Below are 20,056 nucleotides of genomic sequence, written 5' to 3' on the forward strand. Positions count from 1 at the left end.
AAATCACGCTATCATGTAATCTGATGTGATATGACGTTATAATTCTAGATGATACATTGTCTATATACACTATACCCTGTATTTATACTTGTAATAGAATTTATAATTTGTTATCATGTAAGGTCCAGCTAAGTCAATGACTAAATACGTTGTTATTAATTCCAATATAGTGAGAGGTCCCGCCTATTTTGATTACATAGAAAACTATGAACAGAATTATTGAATAATTTTCTAAAATATTTGAACACACGTCCTATAACAATCAATTGTCGCTCTAATATATAATATCTGTGATTAATAAAGCTGAAAATAAAAAATCCTTCTCGCCTCCTAACAGTAGAAACTTAATAGGTTAATCATGATTTAATGTTATTGCTTTATATTTAAATATACCTAGGTACCTGTTTGCCATTATCACAATTTTCTGATTGTAATACAGTAGACCAAGGACTTTAATATGCCTACGTAAGAAGAACATTTTTTTATCTAATCACCTATGTAGAAAACGTGGTATCTAATGTTGAGACATACATAGGTTAAGTATACAGCGTTTCACTCTAAGCGACTGACCCCCGCCGCGCGGCGCCGCACTTCGTGTGTTTGTGAAAGCATTAAAATACCGTGCATCAGTATTTGCCATAGAATCCACGAAGCTTACTCGGTTTGCTTTCAGTTTTAAATATGTCACTTTGTGTGGTCCTACGATGAATTGAAAATATTGCAAGTAGTAACTTCTAAATTTTGTAATGATCTTGTAATGGCTGACGTTTTCCATAAAGGCCAAAGTAAAGTGATGTCAATAACGCATACGAGGTACTCTACTGTTTTTACAGTGTACGATGACCGTTTACCATAAAATGAAATGAATGAAAACATTTTACCTGGTAGGTGCAATTGAACTAAAAATAGGTTATATTTAATCGAATTACGTATTACTTCAAGAAGTATATTTCATTACTCAATGGAGTCGTATTATATTATTTAATTCTGCTATCATTAGTATGTGCGAAACCACTCAGTGCGGAAACCTGACCACCGCTAGCGGAACCATTATGATCTTCCCCATCATTGATCAAATTCCGACCGTTATTGGATCTACAACCATACATATTGCGACACGTGCTTCGCCTGAATGAGGCATCATCAGACAATAAATAGAGTTTGGATATAGTTTGGAAATCTAGTGTTGACTGTTCGGCGTCGTACTGTAATATGTATGTTCCAGCACATGCAGTAGCGGAATTAACATACAGTTTTAAATAATAAAATTACATTATTGACTAATTTAAATAATGGCTTAGTAATAAATGGCTGATTACCTGATGTTTCTAACATACAAAAAACAAGAAAATTATCTTAAATAAATAAATAACGTAAAAATAATGAAATAAATAAATAATGCAAAATATAATACTGGAGTAGAACGTAACAGTTAAATATTTCTAGAAGCTATTTGAGAATATTATGTATTCAGATAGAGACTTAGTTGATATTTATCAAGATCAAAGGAAACTACCATGATATATGTGACATCGCAAGTAATTTAATCTTCACAAAATTAGACAAGTAAACAGTATTATAGTAGTATTATAACTCACTAGTTACTACTCACAATTAGCTATATTATTTCACTATGCCGTATGGAAATTCTATAATAGTTACCTATATATTTGATGAACCTACTGCAATTAGGTTATATAAACATGCAAACGCGTATGCCTTTGGGAAGATTCAATTTATAATTCACACATTCATTAACTAACCGCTATATCTAATAAAATAAGATTGGAAAAGGGCTTTAAATATTTATTCATAAAGTCGATTTTCCAGTTGCAATAACAAATGCAGTTTATTTTTAAGCGTATCTATTAATTATTATTATAACAATGAAATGAGAGTGGTCCATTTAGTGGCTACGATACTGCTATGATACTCTATTAATTCCACTACACCATTCATTATTGCACTGGAGTAATATTGACAAATATGACTGTTCTGGATGCTTTGTCGTCTTAAATCTTAATAAAACATTAAGATTTTAAGTAAATACAACCTTAGTTTTTTTAACATGGAAATTAAACAGCTTGTCCTTCATTTCATCTTTTTCTCTATTTTATATTAACGGAATTTCTGAGTTGTAGTTAGGAATTAATGAAATATTTTGAGAACTAGTGGCACAGAAAAAGGGCTAATTTTAGTATTGAAAAGGGCCAAACTGGCAATACTGATTACATTTCTTTCATAATAATATTATGACTGAATAATAAGTATCAACAAAATATTAACAAGGAGTAGTGATAAAAAATGTAACTTACTATCGTCTGTATGTTTACGATCACGCCTTGGCCTCGGGGGTGCGTATAGTGATTGGTCCACTCCGGATCCAGCAGATGCTAGCGACGAATGTCCGCTGTCTCGAAATTCTCCTGTTTCTGCCCATACTGTGAACAATTGAAAAATAATTATATGCAGTTTTATTTATTTTAGGATGATGTTGTTGATCATTTAATAATCTTCGCCTAATTTTAGTTTCTATATTAAAATAATTTCAATTGATTCATTTTTCATTTTTTATATGACAGGTATGGCAAGCAAAAAAGTTACCCACAGGAATAAAAATGGAAAGATATATTCGGAAGTCTACGTAATGTACATTTTGATATTCCGAAATAACAATTTCTTGATGTTATTTCTAAATTATATAAAAAAAATAAGTACATACAACAATTCGCTATGTATGCAATAGTTAGAGGTCATTTATCAGGCTTTTCTTAGTCTTTCCTATTATAGACCAGACATAAATAAAGAAATTAATACTAATAAAATATTAGCTCTTATGCATAATATTTAGTTTAGATCTATAAATATGGAAGTTGGACTTTAGAATTATACTCCACATTTCTTATAACACACAGCCCACACACAGATAATGTACGAAAATGATTAACATCAAAATATTTATTACAGCAAAATTCTTTGACAATAACTTAGGAAGACTTTACATGAAATAGGAGCAGCTTTTTTGCTAATATAGTTATAATTATATTTTAAATAATCATAGTAGAATTAAAGAAATAAATATTTGCTTGCTATGTCAATGGAAATATTTAAATATCTTAAGATATCTCGCTAAATAAACATTTGGTGGTCAAGCTGGACCAAACGATGTTTATAAATTCGCGGTGCTAAACTCAATTAGACGAGTTATATACTTCAGATAAAGTTCTTAATATTTAAATGTTTACGTGCACACATAAATTCAATTAACGTTACTAATAGCGTCATTATTTTACGAGAAAATCTTGACAAAGTAATGTATTCGTTGAGCGACGATGACGCCCCGTCGCTTGCGCCGTAATTAAGTGTCCCCGAACACTTGTTAACAAATTAGTCAGATGCGACGGGACCGTGTGTACGCACCCTTATTTATAGCATATGAAAACACACATGCATATCAACTGCATATTTGTAATACGTATTATTATTATAATTTAAAGTGATGTATTATTATTAAGGAGAGCGTCCTGGACTATTCATCTACCTACCTAGACCAATGAGTCATGAGGTCGAACCTGACCGCCATCAAAAAACATTATGTATTAATATTTCTCAATAACACTTCTGTGATAGAAACAATGCTAACGAATTAAAAGTTATATTTCATTAAACCACACTTAAACGAATTTCAATTAAGTTATTTATGATATGGTAAATTGAGAAATATTTTTGACATCATTTGACAAACCAAATTTGATAGCAACATGTGTTTTATGGATACGCAGTTTTCATATGAAGTTAGTCATGAAAGAAACAGAAATATTTTTACAAATTGGAAAAAAATATAATTGTGCTAAAAAGTAGAATTTGATATAATTTCGTTGGGAAAAGACGTTCAGTTAATTTCGACGACTTGTTAAACTTTTCCGTTACACTTTTATAGGTTTATTTGCATAATATTCGACATTTTAAATTAAGTTAGTAATTAAAATGTATAACATCCAATGAGTTGTAAAACTGTTATATCATTAAGTTAATAATAATAACAATGCTTGTTTAATACTTTTAACAGCATTTATTTTCTTGTGACAAGTCCAAGTTCCTGTCTACAGGTTGAGTTTTATAAGAAACTAATAACTTATATATACAGATTAATAAATATAGTGGTCGCTCAGTATCGGATTTTTTACCATAATTAGCGTAAATATACTATAATTAGTGAATTTATTATGGTTATTTTGGACATTCAGTAAGAATAATATTATATATATCTATTCTCAATTTGACCACAGACTTTAGACGACTACATTACACTGCTAATCTATGTAAAAAACCAGTAATAGGTACCTATTTCGTGAACATTAGTAACGTAAGATAAACTATGAATGAGGTAGTAGGTATTTCCGTTAGTAAATAAGTGTTAGGTACCTAATCACTTACAAAAGGTCAGTGGCCTGCACATAACATGAAGTATGCATTCATTTTCTGACCTTACTTAAAACAAAGTAGTTATTTACATTTGTATAATTAATTATAAACTTTTATACATATATATCTTCTATACATATCATATTAAAATATATCAATGGCCGTGTTAGTAAGCATTGTTGATGTAAATGTCTGTTTCTATAAACACATCATGCAAAAACTACAGGTTCTAATGCAATTTTCACCGATGTAAGTAGCTGTTACTGGATTTTTAAAATATAGCATTTATTTTGCCTCGAGAATTTGTTCTACGTCATATCACAGATACCATAATATTACGTAGTTATACGAAGTAAGGGCGGGTTACTATAATAGTTTAAAAATAAATCCCTTTATTTTTCTTAATCAACAGAAACATTACAAAAAAAGAATAAAACGATATAGCATCCTTTAATTAACAATACTTTATATACATCTCTATCGTACACAACTCACCGCCCTATGAAAAAACGAGAGAGAACTACAAGATAAATTGAGTATACATCAACGGCCGAGCGCACCGAGCCAGAGATATCTGCCAAGTTTATTAAAAAATCTTTTAATTTACTCTGTAAAGAAATGCACCCAATGTTTATTGTAATATTTTTTGTTGTTTATTTATAACAGTGATCTCCATTGTGTCAACCACTGAGCCGATTGTTTTGGGAAAAGTCACGAACAAAAACAATTCATAGCGCGGAATGCCGATGATAATTGCAATTAAAAATAACGACAGCATTCCTTCGTTTTGTTTTACCATCAGTGTTTCTCAATCATGAAATAATCTAATATGTAAAAATCTTGTGTTTGCTATTGTTCTCCTTTGAAACGGTTTCATGAATTTTTATAAAAATGTGGTTTATAAGTATTTGTTATTTCTAAACCAAAATATGGCAAAATAAAGTTTACCCAGTTAGCTAGTAAGTATACTACATCTTCACGGCTATTAGCCTAGGTAAGACATTTTGAATGGTTCACCAGCCTGCTCGGTGTAACAGGGTATGTCAGAGAACCAATTAGTGAAAAAGCATAGTGTTAGCAATCGGTCAAACCATTTTGGAAGAGTCCGATAACAAGCACGGTGGCAAAGGATTTTTTTTGTAAATACATACATAATATACAGAGAAAACACCAAGACACAAGAACAAACAAGATACAAATAAACATACATATAAAGGTCTGTTCCGTGCGAAGAATAGAACTCGCGAGCATCGAAAGTAAAGCGGTTTGGCACACCTTATGTAAAGATTATGAAAGGGTCAAATGCATTCGATCAATTTACGAACTATATTTTTAGACCATTGTATAGATAGGTATCGTCAGCGAATCTATAGGAGTATTGTACTTTATTTTGTAATACATTAATTCAATTAAGGCAGATAAGAAACATTCTAAGTAGGTTGTTAGTCATTTCTACAAACTAAAACAAAAATATGTTTAACCTTGATAAATGGTAACTGTTTATATTTCTTGAGTAAATCTACGTACTTAAACAATATTATTATATACAAGTTAAAAATAAATGTCTGATAATTGTTATTTATTATTTTCTTGATTTTCGTCATACATCTTCAAAACAGAAAAAGTTCTCAAATACATACTATATATGTATTTTTTTAAAGATTTAGCTACATAGTTTGTTAAAGTTTTGATCGAAAGTTTATCTCTCATCTTGATGTTTTACTAATTCAAGAAATAAATTATATTTTTATTTCAGGAAATATAATATATGCATTTTTTCACATAATAATGATAATCTCGGTCTCATAAAGATTATGGAAACTTCATATTAAAGACAATTTAGAATAAAATACTAAGTAGTAGAACAGAAAAAAAATCTTTAATAGGTGAAAAATTATGCAATATCCGCATATTCATCGCATAATTGAAATAAACAAACATGCGGCTAACTAATATTTAGTACATTAGTGTCGTAGATGCCTATCTACGTTTTAGTATATTACTTTTATTAAACTCGTATTTTATTATAACAACAATCGTTTCAAAAAAATAACGTAACAACATATGTGACGTTATCACTACACATGTAGAACAAACGTCGGGCCGTACAAACGTTCAGCACAGACGACACTGTTCAAATAATTTTTGTTTGCTGCTTTGATAACGGGTGATAAGAGTACCTTCATTGTTTTATTGGGGGCTGTAAACTGCGCTCTTTGCCAGGCCACAATGACGAACTGTGATGCTATTCTATTACGGTCGAAAGGTACAACTGTCATAGAATGCGAAACGGTTAAAATTGACCATCTATTATATGGATATACATAACTAGCTCCGGCATGTAACGGCTTGTAAATTTTGTGACATTAAAATATATACGAATACAAACTATCTACTAATCAGTACGAATTAATGGCTGTCAATATATTAAATATACAGTGTGTTGACTAACTAAATCAGTCGCCATGGTTAGAGTAGACAGTCTAACCTGAACTGACTGCTGCTCGCAGCTTTGCATTCTGCATACTTAAGTTGAAATTTTCCAAAATACTGTTTTAGAGAATGACTATATGAGGGTTTTTAGATTTAACCTTCTAGCATTAAGAAACATTGACCTGACTGGTCAATTAATTTTAGAAGTCTAGATTTAGCTTAGATATTATAATTTGTTTACTAATAAGAGTATTAATAGATATATAACAAATTTGGGTGTCTTCAGAAGGCTTGTTGTATTTTATCTACGAACCACGTTCATTATATCATTGTGTAACGTAGTTATTACAAGACGCCTCATATCTTTTATGACTTTACATTTACACAATTTTATTATAAACACAAACACATCTCAAATACATAACTTTTAGTATATTTAATACCTACACTCGGCACAGACAGAAAAGCAAGACAATTTAAAATACATAAAATTGTAAATTACGATTTTGTTTTATATATTTACACTATGATAAATAGAAAGAAAATATGTTTAAAATATCCTTGAAACATTTTTACAAGATGCAAGAATGTTTAAAAGTCATGTAATTCGTGTAAAAACGTGTAATTTACGAGTGCAACCCTGTACAAAAATATATTGAGCAGACATTTTTATTTTCCAACCTATAGTACGGTATCTATTTAACATTTTAGTGCTTTTTTATAGTGCTCCGACGAATCGATGTTTAACAGTTCGTTACTGACTTTATTATTTTCTTAAATATCTAAAATACAAGACATACGAAATAACTAGATATTAAAAGCAGATTATATTATATTGTTATTTATATAATATTGGTATCTACCATGGAATTTATATACTTAGTGATGAGATATAAGGACTAGTTTATTATATATTATAGCCAAGGTTTCTCTACCTCACCTCTATAGATACGCACATTGTGTGAATGATAGTCGAAAGAAATGTAAACTGTCAACATAACAGGTCTCTCAGCAATTCTCTAACATTGTTAGTTGACATAAAAAAAAACATACAAACATATCGTTACGATTATTATATCAGATAGTTCGACAGCTAAATCGACAGTATTGCCAACTGTCGATGTTGTGGTGAACGTAACACTTAACATGGCCATATTTCACATTTGAATCCAACTTGGCAGGAAATGAATCTAACGCTGTCTCACTCTCTTAATAAACACAAAAAACTACAAAATGAAATCCTAAAACAATCTATGCCACGTATATCAGGGCCACCGGGGAGATGTCTGCTTAATAACATAATCCTGATAACGTAACCGGAAGCCTCGACGGTCAAGTGTCAGTTTCCGTTTGTATTTAGATGCAACTGTAAAGACCCATTCACAGCAGGTGGCTACGATGTCCTGATAAAATTGTGTTACTTCATTCGTTCATCTAATCTAGTATTACAAAGAATAATAATGACATCTCAGTACACGTCACACAGCGCCATCTGAGTAGATCTTGTTTTATGGGTACAAGACAACTGATATAAATACATAAAAAGTTTTTTTTTGGTAATATTATACGAGCACAATATATGTACATATACGTAGAGAAATATAAATAATCATAGTCATGTATATAAAAGCTTATACCATGTCAGGAATCGAACTCGCCGTCATCGGAAGTAAGGCGATGTGCTATTACCCGCTAGACCACCGGGACCGTCGAAACAGCCGACAATAAAGAAACATTTTAGTTTACATGGAATTGTATGTAAATATATTTTGCTATGGACAGTGTTTTCAATTCCTGATATTACAAGATTCTCGAACTAGTTAATAGGACCGTTAGTACATAAATTGTTGGTCAATTTTTTATAAGAAAAACATTACAAATGTATGCCGAATGACATGAAGATAGAGATAATGGTCAAGGAAGTGATGTCATTGCTGACAAGGTAAAGGATCTGTACATAACTGTAATGTAATTCTGCACACAATAAGATTATGAGTCAATGTCGCATCCCAAGAAATCTATTTATGTTTTTATTTAGATTGATAGCTACTGCCTCCGAGTATGTGATGATAATCAGTCGTTTGCTAATTTCATTTTATAAATATTGATAAATTTATATTCGACATTCCCTCACAATTTCATTTGTGAAATTAAAATTTCACTCCAAAGAATTTAGATCTTATAAAATTAAATTTGTTAAACGTTAGAAAGAAGAAAACAGCCAAAGAAATTAGACTGTAACAAGAAAACATGTTTATTCTGTATATAAATTCAGGATTAGATTCATTATAGTTTCATGACAGAAAATGACACTTAAGTTGCCAACTTATTTGTGAATTGATAATGAATTGGTAATGAAAACTTTTATTTTAGCGAATTTATCGGCTAGTTCTATATTATAACACGTATATATTATACATATAAACCTTCCTCTTGAATCATTCTATATCTTGCTGAAAACTGCATTAAAAACCATTTCTTAATTTAAAAGATACAAGGGAACAGACAGCGGTGGCGACTTTGTTTCAACTATGTAACTACAAGAAATAAGTACCTGCCTAGAACTACATTACCTATGTAACTACAAGAATGAAGTAAGTACCTAGGCAAAAAAGTACCTACGTATAAAGATTGAACATGTATGAGAGTTGGTAATAAAATTTTGTTCATAGAAATTAATAACTCATTAAGAATGCTGTAGGTATATACAGGCATTGCAAGTATGTATTGGCAGTAAAGTTATGTCGACTGCAATTTTATTTATTTCATTAATTATTCATTAATAATTATCATAATGGAGGAAAAAATATACTATTGAATAAGACTTACAATTGTAGATTTGAACAGAATTGATACCAATTGCTTGCAGTATTATAACAGTGTATTACAAAATTTATTATTTAATGTCAATACTAAGCCAACATGGCGCGCCATGTTGACTTAGTATTGCCATTAAATAATAAATTTTGTAGGCGGCTTAAGTTCCAATTTTTCAAAGTTAAGGTGGTAGCACTATATATACACCTGATATAATAAAATAAACTTCCCTAAATATATTATTATTATTCTTATGCCATGTCAGATTTCAGATTTCTTTGCATATTTATCTACTAAGGTAAATAGGTGACTCCTGAAAATGCAATGTACCGAGATATATAAACTTGATTGGTCAATCGAATAAAATATGGCGGGTAAAGCAAACCTCGTGCGTTTGCGGCTACGCAATTAGGTGCCTTCTACCAAATTGATTAGATTACCTACCGCGATAAGAGAATTGTTAACCGTGCGCCGGTTTTGCTACTGTGTACATTACCGAAACCAATATCTACGGCCAATCGCATCGCTATTCATGAATTATCACTCAAATTAATGGCGTGTAAGATATAAATGGCCGTTGGATTAAGGGCGATCCGTTTTATTCCTATTTTACCTACCGTAAAGAACCTTCATTGAAAACGTACACAAATTCACGGGAGCATCAACTAATTTCGATTGACGCTATCCTGTTTGCACATAAAGTGAGCGAGTACATCTGTTTCACTCTAACGACCCTCCTCTCTTACGCGATTCATCATCATTTCGCGGTTTGCTGGTTTTCCATTCACGTCGCGGTATTGGCGTTTGCTGTGAACGTCCGATGTTGATTTATTTAGATACAGAATTAACTGTTACCTGTTACTTACATAATTCCTTACCTAAATATTGGCACTTTATTTAATCATTAAAGACAGATTACAGCACTATTATTAGAAAAAGGAAAAAAATGTGTAAGCAAAGAACGAGCCTTTATCATGTCTATGAAAAAAAAGTTAATGGAGATCATTTGAAGTCCCTAAACATTCTCAATTAGTATTCCAAATAGCCGCCGACACGACATATCGTACATGTAACATAAATGTAAAGAGTGGACTGCTCCCGAGGCACGAACGGCGCATAACTTTCGCACAGCTGAATAGTACACCAGTAAGTTCAATCTTAAAATAAGGAATGTAAGTACCAAAGTTGTCCGCAAACGCTACGAGACTTCACCCCAGACGCTGTTTCTATTTCACCCAAGCAATAACAGTCTTACCGCGCTTGTAAGTAGGTTCAAAATGATGAAGTCACGCCAACCGTCCGTGGAGTGCGGGACTTTGAGGCTTATGGTAATTGTAATAAAGCGGAGTGCAGCAGTTATGGGACGTGAGAGGTTCTAGACCAAATCCCAAGTAAGCTGTAACTTCCTTTTGGATTTTCGGAAGCCATTTATCAGTCTGATGTGGGCGTCTGGAAATTTTTCATGTTTCGTTATTGTAGCGGAGCGACATGACACGTACGCTTTGAGGATTCCTCTCGTTTTGTTTATTGGCCACGTACACCCAGATTCAAGGTCGCTACTCTCTCTAGACTTTCTATTAAAGGGTTGTTTGTAATTCTTATAAACAGTCACCCAAATTATTTTGTACAAAAATAAAACTGCAGAATGACAATCCTTTTGCATTTGATCTATGTTATGCTATACGAGTTATTTATCATTCTAAGTATAGATAATGATATCAATATGCATACCACCTACATACTTATCTTTAGTATATTCCAAAGAAGAGATATACTTAGTGGTTTTTGGCAATGCAGTGTTACAGTATTTAGATTTGCCTTTAGATACATGAACACACAGAGGAGAAATGTATAGTTACTTGTAGTTATCTATTTATAGGTAGAGACTAGACTGACTTGGTCATTGTTGAGATTATAAGTATGTTAACTATCTGAGGAAAAAATAAGGAATCCCTGACAACTGCGATAAGTATCATGAGTGTTTGATTTAGATCGCCGGCAGTAGGTAAGCCGAAGGTCTAAAACAATTTCTATATGAACAGACTCTTACCCATAGAATAATCTAAAGAAATTAATAAAATTAAAACATCTGTTTGTAAAAGTAATTAACTAAATGCATATGAAAGTATATTAAATAGTAGAAAACTATTTAAAATAAAATTATCTGTCTTTTCCTTTGTTTGTTCTTGTTAATCTCTGAAATGTCTAAACCTATTCTGACAGGACTTTTCACTCGCAGATAGCTATTAATATAAGGAGTAGGTTCGCCTACTGTTATTTTTAAATAAAATAATTCATTCTAATAAAAACAACTTAAATTCTAAGCAACAGCCAGTAATTTATAAAACTATTCCTTGATAGTCTCTTTCATTCTGGAATATACTGCTCTGAATATAAAATACAATAAATAACCCACGATATTAAAAGCGGTTACCGTCGGCTCTACTACATGAACAATAAAGAACCACAATCTTGAAACCTCTCATGATTTTGCCTCTCCCTGGTAAGTTACGCATGAAAAATAAAAATATTTGCCATGAGTGATTCCACTGCATATATTATCAGAAATAATACACCAATGACACACAATGGTCTACAGACGTGTATGTACATTCTACCTGATAATATTTCTTGTAGAGTTTCAGATTATTTAATTATACAAAGAATATCTGTCAGTATTTAGATAAAGAATAATTTGTCAATCATAAGTATAATAAGAGCTGTATTGACAATTTTATAATACGTCACACTTCTTCAATAATAATGAATGAAGTCACAAGAATAATTAATGAATAAAGCAAAGTACTCAATTCTAACTTCCAATTGACATAAGTTCATTCAAAACAACCCATTAACATCTCATCACTAAACCTAAATGAAAATCCATATACGTTGGATCTCTTAAAGAGAGAACCCATCTATTGATAGAAGATCAAATTGATATAGAGTTTTATTTAGAGGCTTCCTTCTCCTGAATTGATATGCTTATTTTATTGAATTCCACTACTATTCACTAATATCCAATAGTATATAATATTACTTTACCTGTACTAATAGTGACCACAAATATTCATTGCGCATATGTCCAAAATTTACCACCATCAATATATGCTTAATGTACATTTTTTTTTAATTTTCTTTAGTTTAGTATAACGGTAATTACACATAGATAGTCTATGTGTAATTACCGTTATAAAAATAAATAAAAATAGTAGAAAACTAATTCAATACCTTTACCGAATATAAATCATGGTTACACTATGTCTAAATAAATTAGTGTTTATGAATCTATGGTGGGCGAAATAGTGCGTCCCCAAACGCGCATTACGGACCAGATAAATCAGAGTAACCCTTCCACTGCCGCAAGCAAATTACCGACCACCTGAGACTTGTAAAAATGCCCCGCAAAATTATTACAACACGACCAGACCCACTCTAGCTTAGGGGAGAGGCTCTAGCTTGTTGAATTAATATCCACACTCTTAAGAAACTTGGGTGATAAATTAAATTCGAATTTGATTTTTTTAATATTAATTTAAATTATTTAAAAAAAGTTAATCCGCTTACATTAATAGTATTAGATTTTCGCAATATTTTATAAATAAGTAAGGTATGAAAATAATTAATGATTTTCAAATTACGCTTATTTAATTCCATATATACTATACAATGTTTTTATTCTGTTACTTTATAACTGTGTTTATTTTATATTTATAATAATCATAATTATAAATTCATGTCATAAATTTTTGCGGTAGGTAATACAGACAAAGTCGAATTATAAAATAAAAAAAGCGTATAATTAAAGTTAATGCAGAAAATCAAAGATTTTCAAAGAAAGAAATCAAAGATTTTCTTAAACGCTGATTGTTTGAATTGACATGTTATCATAATACAAATGACATTGCGGACCCTAACCGCAATATTAAAAGAGATCTAAGAAAATGAGTTGAGGGGACGTGAAATTGGCCACGAAAAGACTATTCGGCGGTCGGTCGAGGGTGAAAGTGTTCAGAAGGCAATCACAGGTCCCATATGGGCACAAATTACTTTTCCTATTCGGTGTGCAGATCCACTACGATGACAAGTGGAATGGGGTGATGTGATTTGACGCATGCGGACTGCAGTTATTGTAATAGGGCTATCATAAACAAACTGCCATCATATCAGGGGTATAGGGATTGTAAATTATGTTAATTATTACACATTTCCTTACAAATGTTAACAGATGTTTTATTGTCTGTATTATATTTTTATGCGGCTATAAAAAATAAGGAAAAAGAAATGACAAAATTAAGAAGAATATAAGATTAGTAAATTGTAAATAGACACATGAATTCTATTTATAACCTTCTTTTTTACGTAAGTTAAGTAGGTAATATCAATAAAATATAAATTTAAATTTACAATCTTTGGAAATAAGTCGAAGTAAGCTACTGAATCGCTTTGTTTTATCGTCAGATAACTTTTCAAATTTAAATATTAAATTAATTAGGGACATTTTTAGCATAATTGACATTCACTTTTCACAAAACTACGACTGACTTAAGATTTATTACATAAACCGAATATTTATTATCTTCATTTTGTAATTCTATGCAATTTGTGTTTACACAAAATTATTACTCTGTGTTTACTTTTGCTTAGTCGAGTTTCTTACCAATTCTTTTCAGCTGTAGCAGACTTGCTCTTATTAAATATTTTCTACTCAAAACAGTTTAGAATTAGTTTATTTTCCTATTCCGTTTAGGAGCAGACACTATACTTACTTCCTAACTTTATTAAGTAAAATATACCATCTATTTTATAATAAACATTATTTGAGAACAAAGCAAACATGTAATATGGAACCATCATTTCCAGTTGCTCTCTATTCTACTGTACTGTAGAGGATTAGGGTCGTAAACGACGCCATTCTGTACGTTTTCAATTTGCATAAATATTAGTGGAAGCAGTAATGTCATAAATATATTAGTGTGGTGATGCGGATTTTATGGTGATTACAAAATTATAGTCGCGATCCGTTTGAGGGTGGCAAAAATATATTGTAAACGGCACCGCAATATGCTACCCTTGTCACGTGATATATGAAACATTATTTGCTCGGAACACATATTTTTAGACTTGATATAAAATCGACGAATTATATCTACCGCTGTATTAAATTCAGTACAAAACGAAACAGTCTTTCCGCCTACGCCCAAGTGAATTGAATGACATGTTTTGATTAGTTTCAGTGGTCAAAGTCGAGGGTTTATAATAGTAGATCTACCTGTAGTCATACTCTACAAAATAATTACATTAATTAGATACATGGTGCACCAGTTTTGCAAATTTGTTATTGATTGTAGGAACATATCAATGAATTAATACAATTAAATTGATTTTTAGTCGTAAAATGCCAAAAACAATATTTTCTAAAAACTCACTACAAAAAAGTGAATAATACTGCAGAATTACAAATGTTAGTAGCAACTTTTTGAAATTTCGTGTTACTATTAATTAATTATTAATAAAACTAATTAATTGTATGTGTAGGAATATCCTAATACATATCTGTAACGGGTATTTAACAATACAGATAGCTAATTTCTTACAAACATAATATTCATCGATTCTAAAAACTTTATACTCGTATTGTTGTCAATAGAGTATCGGCTGACAATGCATTCAAATAAATATATAAAATGTATTAATCAATTATATAAATTACCAAACAGACAATTATAAAAAGTACCAAACAGAAACGATGGAATATATTTTAAAATTAGTAGGTGTTCAAAAGGAAATAAAGTTAGCGGCACAAATACCTTATAATCATAATACGGCCGCGCTTGGGATTAACATGGTGTAGTTAGTACTAACAAATTATTTCACTTTAAAACCATACTTGGCCTGAACGCGTATATTTTTAGACTTGATTAAGTCAACGAAGTATTTTTACATCTAGCGCTATATAAATTCAATACAAAATAAAATAAGCTTCCTACCTACGCTCCGGGGGTTTGAGCGGCACGGCGTCATTAAGAATAATGTGAAGTCATAATAATATAATTATGAGATAGGGTCCCCGAAACGGTGGTGTCTCATAAAGCGGCGTCATCCGCCATTGTTAGTTGTTCATATATCACGTGACATGTCACCGTGTTTTATACAGACGCCACGCATTTCAGATATTAGATTCAAACGCGAATTCACATATAAGTATATGTATACCTAAATACAGAGAGAAAATTATAAAAACATTTTTATTTTTGGAAATAATATAACTACCAAATTGTACTAAGTTTAATTCTATTCTACACATTCTTACAATAACGTGTGTTCACACGGTTATGTATTATTCTAAAAATAAACTATTTTATATATCCGTACATATTATGAAATGTTTTATTTTAGTTCACATAAACAATATTTGATCTTCCCTAAAAGTAATAAATTATATAAATACAATACAATATTTTGTGTAATACCAAACCTACACTAGAATAGGGCAAAGTAATTGTATTTGTGTTTACAATGTACAATATTGTGGTGTTGGTATTTGGCCATCATAGGCCATTGTGACTATTTGTTCTAGATCTTTTGTGTGAGGGTGACAGAGAACGTTCAGACAACAATTTGTCATAAAATAAAAAGATTTATTGTCCGATGTGTGTACAATGTGTGCACATACTCTTTAACAACCGTTATTCTTCCCTTTTATAGCGTCAAATAAAATGAAAATAAACGAAAAGTAATATCACAAGGAAGATGGGGACGTTATTTCTGAAACTTATTACGAGGTACCTACCTGCTTGTTATAAAATGGATGCAATAATAATTTTTATTACTTTAGCATATAATAACTATTAAAATCGTTATTCTAGTGGTAATTTGGTATTAGCTTAATACTTTGTAAAGTTTTATATTATGTAATTACTGGTAATACAAAATTGATATATTATTTAGAAAATTAAAATGCAACCATTTTATAAAACTGATTTTGTTGTATTTTTGTCTCCCTAAGTAAATTTTTCGCAAATTCGTCACTGACTGAGTGAAAATATGTATTATTAATTACTATACAAATATTTCCAAACACTAACTAGTATTATAGGAGAATGTGCGATTTAATTGTGTACATGTATATTTGGATCTAAAGAGGTCAAGAGGAATATTTTAGTAAGGTTTTTATCTGTAATCATATTAATAGTATAATTGCAAAAGTGGGCCTGTCTGTTTATTGTCATTTAACGACTTACCAGTTGAACAGATTGTAATGAAATTTAGTGTGAAGTTAGATTGTATCATGATAAACAACATTGGCTACCTCTTATTAAAATAAAACTTGCAAAATCGCGGCTAACTAAGCTAGTAACTATCTAGTTTTAATTTAAATTACAACTTACTAAACTATTTTCCACAATTATAATGTAGGTATTACTTCGATAAGTACTTACTTTAAGCTATAGTTATATGTACGAACCTATATAGGTATACGTATCTACTAAAATCCCATTTCTCCAAAGATTATACAACCCTACCTTTCTGTATGAGACAAGGAAACATCCCATTACCCGAAATGGAATATTGAGAGTGAAAGTGCAAAAAGGGTACAGTGGCCTAACTGACCATCTAACGGGTATAGTGACAGATGGGCCGTCCACACTGCAAGGGTTGTGCCGCCATCTGTCATATACTATCAATCATGCGTTTTGTAAATATTGTCTATTTATACCATTGACTTATTGTTTGTCAATACAAATTTGATATCACGCTGTGTTTTGTCATTTACTTGACTTTCGCTCGTAGATTGAGCCGAAGTAGATTGATTTCCTGTTACTTAATACAGATGTATTTTAGGGACAGGATTTAGTATTGAAATTAATTCCCCAGTTCTTTACTATCGTACGTAAATGGAATTTTAGGAGAAATTGTTAGGGAGAGTAATATAATAAATAAATATAATAAATAAATGAAGAAAAGTTCTAATTGATTGTTGTCCTGTTCGTCAACACAAACCGGATATGAATTTCAATTTTGAAATCTTAATCTAGGACAATTAATATCTCTATATAATAGGTATACACGTTTTGTGATTAAAAAGATTTCTTTTATAATTTACATGTACAGATCTGTACGGCACGATAATATGGCATTAAAGAGAGAGGCAGAGTTACTTTAGGCATGATCCTAAAGTGTCCCGCCTACGACACCAATGAATAGGACATTGTCGACTACATCCGGACTAAGACTAACCTAAACCTGAGGGTGACGCAGGTGGAATCGAGTCACAATGCGAGCTTCAAAGGGATTGTGTCCCTGGTTCCCACCAACATGCTGTCCACCGTCATGAAGGAAGACTTCTGGCCGAAGGGAGTGTTGTACCGCCGCTACCGTGGCAGATTGCCATAGTGAGTGTGGTGACCACAAAGACATTATTATTATTTTATTTGAGTCCTTAAGGTATAAAATTAATTCATATGTATGTCAGTCTGTAAGGTATTTATAATGTGGGCCTAGTAGCCTGAAATGAATAATTAAAATTATACCATTTAATCAACATGCTTAAACATGGAAGCTTAAAAACTTTAACTCAAAACTATTTATGAACCTTTCGGTCTATTGTGTATGTCAATTTTGTATCACTCTCCCTACCATCCAGGACTTGTGTATGAAGTAGTAAGATAACGCATCTAATTTTTCATCTTGAACATTGTGATTCCGTGTATATACGACCTTTGACAGAAACATGAAAATCTATATAGAGTGATGCTATATAAATAAGACAATTCATTATCTCAAATTAGTAAACATTAATAAAGTATCTAGGCATCATCAATTGGTTACAAACCACCTCATTATTTAATCCAGCCCGGAAAACATTATAGACAAATATTATAGGTACGCGAGGTAGATAGATGCTATCCGAGTTCATTAAATAAATAATCAAAATTAAAATACTTAATATTCTGAATATTTTATTTATTAATCAATAGATATAATTAATAAGTGTAGATATGATATCAACGGATTGTTTGTCAAGTGCGGGAATATCGGCAACTGGAACTATTTGCATTATTATCGTGACACAGCTGAAATAATTTGGAATTCTCACGTAGGTATATTTTTTACGAACTGGAGTTCCGTATTATTTACCTATATCATAATCAATTTTCCAAGAGATCTAGTTTTACAATTTAATACCCCCGACGTAATAAGAGTGGTGTTTATAAGTTTGACGTTCTGTGTCTGTCTGTGGAATCGTAGCTCCTAAAGTAATAGACCGATTACGATGCATATACAGTTTTTGTGTAGGGATTTACTTAAATATTTTACTTTATTAATCGATTGAAAGAATAAAAAAATATATTGTATTAACTATTTTTGTTTTATATGTGTCATCACAAAATATTTTTAAGTTGAATACTACTATATTAATTTTATTTGATAACACCTCTCTGTAAAATGTCATTACTATTATGGACATAGAAGACATTCATCTAATTTACAATGTCTGTGGATAAATTATTTACTGATAAATTAGCGAAAAATTTAACATGAGAACAGAATTTAACATGAGATAGCTTCGTTAGGATAAAAACGTCTCACAAAAGTAGAACCGCCTCAGCAAAAAATACATCAACGTCAATATTATCTGAATTTATAAGATCGCGGCGAGGGCGTGACCACGTACGCGCGACAGATGTCGCCTCGTCCGTCCTGCTAAAAACCGTCTATAGTAGGCGTGGTGGCAATAAATTTTGTCAAAATATGCTCGACGCTCGACACAAACACTTCCCATAGCACTCCCTATTAGAATAACAGAACAAATCGTTTTAATTTGTTAACAGGCGTTCGGAATGGGTGTCACATGTCTCGGTGAGCGCGAGGTATGCCCTCACATAACTGAATTTATTACGACTCGCCTTCACTAATTGCCGATGACAAAGTTTAATAGCTTGTACACATGTTAATGGTTTTCTTTAGTCAAAAAATAATATCCAAGGTAAGATCAACCCTAATAGTAGGTACCTAACTGTGTAATTATCGTTTCAAATATTTAGAATAATAATATAAGTATCTAAGACTAAAATGTATATCATATATTATTATTTCCACCTAGTTTTAGTGTTAAAGAGATTCTGTTAAATATTCATGTAAAAAATAATTATTTAATGTTAATGACGTCACTGTAATGTCTAATCTCTCTCTCTCTTCCTTTATTTTAATTGGACTGTAAACTATAAAAAATATTTTAAATTATGAACTAATGCTTTAGTTAGCGCATTCGTTATTTAAAACATTTTTTTAATATTGAAATGGTATACAAAAAAGATTTCATCTGTGGTAAGTGAATACATAAGGACTACCATAAACACCATCTCATAGATACTCG

At 31.2% G+C, this 20,056-nt stretch overlaps 1 protein-coding gene across 1 annotated transcript in view; it reads right to left on the reverse strand.

Moving 5' to 3' along the window:
- The window catches only part of LOC131849480 (pituitary homeobox homolog Ptx1), a 62,094-nt gene that overhangs the window by 18,625 nt on the left and 23,413 nt on the right, over positions 1–20,056 (reverse strand). The window contains exon 3 of the mRNA XM_059199562.1: positions 2,316–2,441. Coding sequence (XP_059055545.1) covers positions 2,316–2,441 — 126 coding nt within the window. The remainder of the gene's footprint in view (positions 1–2,315; positions 2,442–20,056) is intronic.

This window comes from Achroia grisella, unplaced genomic scaffold (genome assembly GCF_030625045.1).
Source record: "Achroia grisella isolate CSIRO2021 unplaced genomic scaffold, CSIRO_AGI_Agris_v1 utg642, whole genome shotgun sequence".
In the NCBI taxonomy this organism is placed as follows: Eukaryota; Metazoa; Arthropoda; class Insecta; order Lepidoptera; family Pyralidae; genus Achroia; species Achroia grisella.